The 7500-nt window shown below is 36.8% G+C and overlaps 1 protein-coding gene across 1 annotated transcript; it reads right to left on the bottom strand.

Annotated features, from left to right (window-relative positions):
* Window positions 1-2211: 2211 nt before the first annotated feature.
* Window positions 2212-6478, bottom strand: LOC147471706 (uncharacterized). The gene is made up of 6 exons (XM_086537491.1): window positions 6434-6478; window positions 5039-6242; window positions 4182-4823; window positions 3821-3991; window positions 3373-3380; window positions 2212-2289 (listed from the first exon to the last, which is right to left on the bottom strand). The coding sequence occupies exons 1-6, from the start codon at window positions 6476-6478 to the stop codon at window positions 2212-2214; spliced, it is 2148 nt and encodes a 715-aa protein (XP_086393617.1).
* Window positions 6479-7500: the final 1022 nt, after the last annotated feature.

Here is a 7500-nt window from a genome sequence, read left to right as displayed (position 1 = left end):
ATATATTGGTATATATATAACACTAATATATATGTGTGTGGTTGTAGTGTGTGTGTGTGTGTGTGGGAGAGTGTGTGTGTGTGTGTGTGTGTGTGTACCGTAAAAATGATATATATATATATATATATATAATATATAGAATATGATATATATATATGGTTTATATATATATATATATATATATATATCGTAATAGCAATGTATATATGGATATATTGGAGATTGTCAATATATATTGATAACATATATATAGTATATATATATATATGTGATAAATATATATACTAGTGAGTATGTATAACAAAATTGATATTAATATATCTAAAAAACATATATGTAAGATATACTATATATATTATATATAAGTATATATATATATATATATATATATTATATATATGATCTCAATCTCAGCATTACTATCAACAAGCTAATGAAAATATATATATAAATATATATAATATAGTATATATATGGTTTAATAAAATCTATATCAGGCTATATAATATGTATAACCATATATATATAACTGAAATAGTTATATATAATATATATATATATATATTTATTAACAGGTATGTAATATGTATATTATAGTATATATATTATATATATTTTATATATATATATTATATATATATGTTATAAATATATATGTCTATTTATATATATATGTATATACCAAAATAGTATATATATATATATATATATATATATATATATATAAATAATATAATATATATATAAATATATCCATATATAATATATATATACCATATATATTTTATATTTATATATAGTATATGTTTATATATATATATATATATATAAATATATATATATATAGAAAAATATATGTATATATATATATATATATAACCCAATATATAATATATTACATATAATATATATATAACTCTAATATATGTAAATATACATAGGTATATTTATAATATACATATATATATATATCAATATATATATATATATATATATATTATTATATAACAAAATATATAAATATTTCAATCTAATATATATACATATAAAATTCACAATACATATAATTAATATTTCTATCATACCATGATATATCATCATATATATCGTATATATATATATCCACTATACTCTAACTACTATATATTATAGATTAGCTATATATATGTATATACATATACATAAATTTATATTTATAAAAAAAAAAAAAAAAAAAAAAAAAAAAATATATATATATATCAATAAATATAAATATTATTAGCGCTATATATTATAACAAAAAACCTATCACTATACCATATCTCAATATTATCCATATATATACAACTATCATTATCTATATCAACTAATATTAATATATATATCAATATAATAATTATAACTTACACACTAAGACTATGTATACTATATATAAAATATATCATATATAGCATAACATAACTCAATAATATATACTTTATATATATATATTATATATATTGATTTATTATATATATATATATGTGTGTCGTGGTTTTTTGTTGTGTGTGTGTGTTTGGTGTTAGGTTTGTGTGTGTGTGTGAGTCTGTGTGTGTGTGTGTGTGTGTGTGTGTGTGATGTTTTGTGTGTGTGTGTGAGTCTGTGTGTGTGTGTGTGTGTGTGTGTATACATATGTATGTAACAAAGAGTCAGTGTCCATATCTACATGATAAAATCACGACCTTTGTCAACACAAAATCTATGTTTTCCAAAACCTGATAAAAAAAAACAAAAAAACACTGATCCTCCCTGACCTACATTACTCACATGCCCACAATCTCTCTTTCTATAGGTAGAAGATTCCAACCACCCACACTCCAGCAAATCCTCTAGTGCCGCACTCTGCTATCTTCATATCAACCCTTTTTTTTGGAATTCTTTTTGATATGCTCCCACTTGATGTTCATAACATCAACACCAATTCCTTACGTTAGTTTTACATTCATAATATATTATTATCTATGTGTTCTGCTACCCTTTTTCTACATTCAACCCATCAAAACATTCACTCAAAAAATAATAATAATAAAAAAAATAAATAAATAAAAACACTCAAACACTTACATATAGATTCCCAGAAGGATCACAAAACCCTACGTAAGCGCAAGCATGGCAGACCTCTTTCCCCAAAAACTCCCAACCTCTCCAAAATCTCGACACCCAAAGAGTCTTACTCCCGCGATCTTGAATTTGTCAAGCAGGCTCAATCAGGTCCTCGCTCAAAGGCCAAGTACGCAAGCAGGCCCCGCCCACGGCATTCCGGCGACGTGTCTTCGGGGGGAAATGAATGGCCTGCCACGAATCTCAAGTACTTGATCTTTCTCCTCGGGAAGGATCTGCCTCATCGGAGAGGCTGGAGTTTGTGTGGCTTGAGAAAGTAATTTGGGGAAAATGAATAGCTCACTTATCTTTTTTTATTATCGTCGTTCGTGATCGTTTTTTCTTCTTCTTGCGCATTCTTTCTTTAGGGAGGTTCGAGTTTGATATGAGGCGCATCGTGTGGTTTGGGGTTGTTGTTTGAGAGGAATTTAAATACAAACTTTAGATCTCTCTCTCTCTCTCTCTCTTTCTCCCCTCCCCTCTCCACTCTCTCCTCCTACGTCGCCTCCGTGGCATCCTTTCTCCTCTCTTCCCGGTGTCTCTCCACCTCTCTCTCTCTCTCTTACTCTCATTCGTCTCGTCCGCTTGCCTTCGTCTCTCTCTCTCTCTCTCTTGATCACTTTCCCCCCCCCCCCCCCCTCACCCCCCCCCCCCCCCTCTCCCCTCCCTTTTCTCTCTCTCTCTCTCTCTCTCTCTCCCTCTCTCTCTCTCTCTCCAATTCTTTATCTCTCTCATTCTCTCTCCCATTCACTCTTTCTCTCTCTCTCATTCACTCTCTCTTTCTCTCTCTCTACATCTCTCTCTCTCTCACTCTCTCTTCTCACACACACACAAAAAACACACACGCACACACACACACACCACACACACTACACAACACACACACACACCCCACCACACCACACACTGTACAAGACACACGCACACACACACACACACACACACACACACAACGCCATATACACACTCATACATAAATATGTGTGTGTATAAGTATATATTTATATATATTCATGCACATACGAAAGGAATAAAGAGGAGTAAGCAAGGAATCCAAACCTCGGAGTTTCCCCTTCTTGGACGACGCAGCGACCAGACGACCAGTGACCGAGGGAATTGAAATATTCACTACAGACGGTTCCTTGGGAGTCGGAACACAGCGCTGACGCGAAGTTAGTCCTTCTACTTTGTTAACTTTGGAACATGAGCTCGTAAGTTAGTGATGGAGGAGGAAGAGTGTTATGTGTTTCTCACTTGCTTGCCTGTAATTGAGAGTATGGGGGTGTTGGGGGAGAAGGATGCTTGCTCTTTCTGTCTCTGTTTGTCTCTCTCTCTCTCTCTCTCTTTTTTTTTTTTTTTTTTTTTTTTTTTTACACCTTTATTTATAATTACATGGTAGATACATACAATGAAGTATTTATATTTACAGGCTAAAGAAGTAGTAGCTAGCTGCGTTGGGACTAGTCTAAAATGGGCGCTAGACCAGTTTTTATATTTTACATATAAAGCATAAAGATCACTGTTAATGATTTTAACCAAAGTATTACACTGCGAAGGTGAAATCTTTGTAGTGAGGGAAGGTTGAGAAGGTAGGCTAAATTTATATTCACTGATGATGAATGTGATTCCACAATTTGGAGAGAATATTTCGGGATAAGAAAATAAGAATTTGTCTCTGGTGGAGTTGAGATGTATAACACACTTGGTTCTTCTAATGCTGCTGGAACTTGTGGTTCCACGATGCTAGTGGTTCGTTCTGGCCTGCCGCATTGGAAGGTCTCAGGGAGTGCGATGAAGATGAGGCACATGCAGGCTTCCTGGATCTTGAACATTGTTTGAAAGGCCTGTGCCACATCTCTTCGCGTGTTGCAGACTGTCCAGTTTTGGGTTTTTGAAAATGAAATCCGTGGCCATCAAAAAGCCGCTTTTGTTCTGTCATTGGACTCTGTCCAAAGGTGAAGATGGTACTAGCAGCTCTCCTCTCCCTCCACCCAAGCAGAAGAGAGGAGTAGCTGCCATACAGGATCTGATTTGTGCTTTGTATAATATGTCAGTTCCTTTACCATCCAATAGCCAAGCAATTCTTCTTAGTGAAGTTAATTTCCTGGATGCTTTCCTGGCTATTTCTTCAATGTGTGTCTTGAAAGTTAGTTTCTTGTCGTATGTGATGCCAAGGATCTCAATTTCATTTTGTTGTTGCAGCGTTTTTCCATTAAATTTTACTTTTAACTGGCTGCTGGATCTTGACACCACCATAAACTGTGTTTTTTGGGGAGCAAACTTAACTTTCCACTTAACACCCCAAGCTGCAATGTCCTTCATTACAGAGTTAACATGTAATTCAGTTGCATTTTCTTCTCCTGAATTGTAGGTGACAGCTATCGTGCCGTCATCCGCAAAAGCGCGGGCTTCTGGAATGAGATGGAGAAGATCATTTATGAAAATGTTCCACATCATTGGTCCTAAGACACTGCCTTGTGGTACTCCTGCTTCGATGTGGTAGAGAGGCGATTCTTTGCCATTCAAGACTACTTTGAGGTGTCTGTCACTGAGGTAGCTTTGTAGTAGTGCTAGCACATCTCCTCCCACTGCAAGTGCTTTGATTTTCTCTAGTAGCCCTCTATGCCACACTTTATCAAATGCTCCTTCAATGTCTAGAGCAATAATGGCAGTATGGCGACCCGTATCTAGGGCGCGGCTCCAGTCTGATGACATGAGTAAGTGAAGGTCTGCAGCTGAACGTTGTTTCCGGAATCCAAATTGGGACGTGAGCACAAGAGGTGATTCCGTTTTAGGTGATCCGATATACGGGACGATATTATCTTTTCCAGGACTTTGCTCACTGATGACAGCAAAGACACAGGTCGATAATTTTGAACTTCCGACTTGCTTCCTTTTTTATGTATTGGAATAACATTACTGGTTTTCCATATATGTGTCCATTCTTTTGCTGAGAGGCAGTTGTTATAGATCCTGGTAAGTGGCAGCGAGATCTCCTTGGCACATCTTCGAAGGAGTCGAGGACTAATCCCATCTGGCCCTACAGCCTTCTTTTCGTCAAGTCCAATCAATATATTGTAGACTTCCGATTGAGATATCCTTATAGTTGGCATTTCGTCCCGTGCCATTTGTGGCAATTTTATTGTTTGTTGTTGATTGTTAGAAAGTTTCATCTTTTCTGCGAAATGTTGAGCAAGAAGATTTATTTTGTCTTTAGTATTTATTGCCATTTTACCATTCTGGGCCATGAGTGGGGGAATAGTACTGTCTCTTAAGTCTCCTTGCTTATCTTTGATGATGTTCCACCATAATTTGCTGCCAATACACCCTTCTTCTAGTTTCTTTTTTGTGTTTCTTTCCCACATGGCAATAGCCCATTTCTGAGTATTTTCCATGTGCTTTGTAGCATTTTTATGTAAAAGCTTGTTTCTGTGTGTTGGTCTCCGTTTATACTTTCGCCAAGCTTTATATTTTTTATCAGATGCTTCTTTGCATCGCTGTCCAAACCATGGCTGGTCGGATGGTTTTGTGGTCTGTGTTGTATGGGGCACAAACTCTTCAATTAAACTCGTTACTGTTTCATTAAAGCTTATGACTTGGTGGTTGACATTTCCTTGAATGATATGGTCCCAGTTAAATCGTGCCAGAGATGTTTTTATGGCAGTCCAATTTGCAGAATCCCACTTCCATAGTGTGCGAGTGCAATCCTCCTCCCTGACCTTCTTCATCTTGATCTTGGTCAGTACTGCCAAGTGATCAGAGGAGCCAACATACCCCAAAGGTGCACAGCTTATTAGGTGTGGAGGTAAGTCGGTTACCACCGGATCAAGTGATGATCCTGATTGGTGGGTGGGGAAATCTACATGGTTGTTTAAGTCATATACCGCCAGTAAGGTGTCGAAGGCAGTTTGTATTCTGTTTTGGTTCAGGTCTCCGATGACTAATACATGCTGACAGTTATTACTAGTCATTAGTCTATCAAGGTTTTCCATTAAAAAGTTTATGAGCACTGGCCCTTGAGATGGAGGACGGTAACAACCAAGGCATAGTGTTCCGTGTCCTTGTGCATCAATAATTTTAAATAACAATATCTCCAGAATTTCGGGTATGTCGCAGTCGATTATCTGGAGTTGAAGGTTTTCCCTATAACATAGGGCTACTCCACCGCCCTGCGTGTTGCGATCTTTTCTTGCCCAGTTCGAGAAGCCAGGAATCTTTGCATAGTTAGGGCAACTTTGTCGTCTAAAAATGTTTCTACAACAAAGACAATATCAGCATTATTTTTTATCACAAACTGGTGGGTGAGTTCTCCTACGTTAGTATGGAAGCCTCTTATATTTGCTGATATTATTTTGATCATGCTATGTTGCATGTCTCTGTTGTTGGGCGACATTTTGGAAGTATACTTGTGGATGTACTTTCACACTATGGTGGGGATGTAACTGGGTGTTGTTGTAGTTTTGGTAGGGATAATATATACCAACGTGTTCTTGAGGAAGAACTCGCTGTTGCCAGGTATTGTACTGATGTATTTGGGCCGATTGTACTGCAGACAAAGTCTCCTGTGCACTAAGCCGGACAGCACTAATCAACTCTTGGTTGCGTTTGTCAGCGATTCTCTCGCGACAACGGTCTGAGGTGTGGTATCTTTTATTGCAATAATCGCAAAATTGTTGTTTTGGGCACTGATCCTTAGAATGTCCTTGACGATGACACAATTGGCACTTCACTTCGTTCCTGTAATGTTGATTACGTTGAAGTTCTTGTCGTGCTGTGCCTGGTTTTGTGTTACGTCTCTGTTCCTGCTGTGCTTTGAAGTGATGAGTCTGCTTCGTTCGGTGTTGATTGTGTGTTTGGTTTCGTGAAGTCTGATATCCTTTAATTTGATGTTGTGGGCGTCTATATGCGTCACTTTCAGAATTCACACTCTTTAATTTCTTTGTTTGCTCAGATGCCCACCATATGTATTGTTCCTCATTCTCTTCGATATGACTTTCCCATTCCTGGTCAATTTTGTTGGCACGAGCCATGCAAGCAATTGACTTGTGTTGGACTCCGCCTGTGTTGGTCTGGGTTGAGATGAGTGTGTCAATGATGGAGAGAGCATCTACTATGATGCTTCGTTTTTCTGGCAAATCTCTCATTACATTTTGAAAGCGGGATAACTGTGCTTTCGTAGATGTTAACTCCGACTGCAGTTGCCTGACTAGAGTTTGGAGCTGTTCTCTGGAAAGAGGTTCTAGATCGTCAGCTTCCTCTTGGGTTAAAGAGTCCGCTGCATCTACATCGGAACTTGCAGCTCTATGTTCATAGAATGTAACTGGATCAGTTATTCCAGTTAGAGCCCTGAGGTGTCCAGTCTTCTCACAGTTGTAGCTAGTG

The sequence above is a fragment of the Penaeus japonicus genome, unplaced genomic scaffold (genome assembly GCF_977035675.1).
Source record: "Penaeus japonicus unplaced genomic scaffold, GWHDUDI00000001_assembly GWHDUDI00000006, whole genome shotgun sequence".
Classification (NCBI taxonomy): domain Eukaryota; kingdom Metazoa; phylum Arthropoda; class Malacostraca; order Decapoda; family Penaeidae; genus Penaeus; species Penaeus japonicus.
The sequence above is the reverse complement of the archived record's forward strand: the minus strand, read 5'-3'. Positions and strand labels throughout refer to the sequence as shown.

What these genes read in the sequence shown, in the direction of transcription:
- LOC147471706 (XM_086537491.1), bottom strand. Translation starts at nt 6,478, where the DNA reads ATGATCAAAATAATATCAGCAAATATAAGAGGCTTCCATACTAAC. An exon ending in GACACATATATGGAAAACCA is followed by an intron (nt 4,824 to 5,038) that starts GTAATGTTATTC and finishes TCATGTCATCAG; the next exon opens with ACTGGAGCCGCGCCCTAGAT. An exon ending in AATTGCTTGGCTATTGGATG is followed by an intron (nt 3,992 to 4,181) that starts GTAAAGGAACTG and finishes AAAACTGGACAG; the next exon opens with TCTGCAACACGCGAAGAGAT.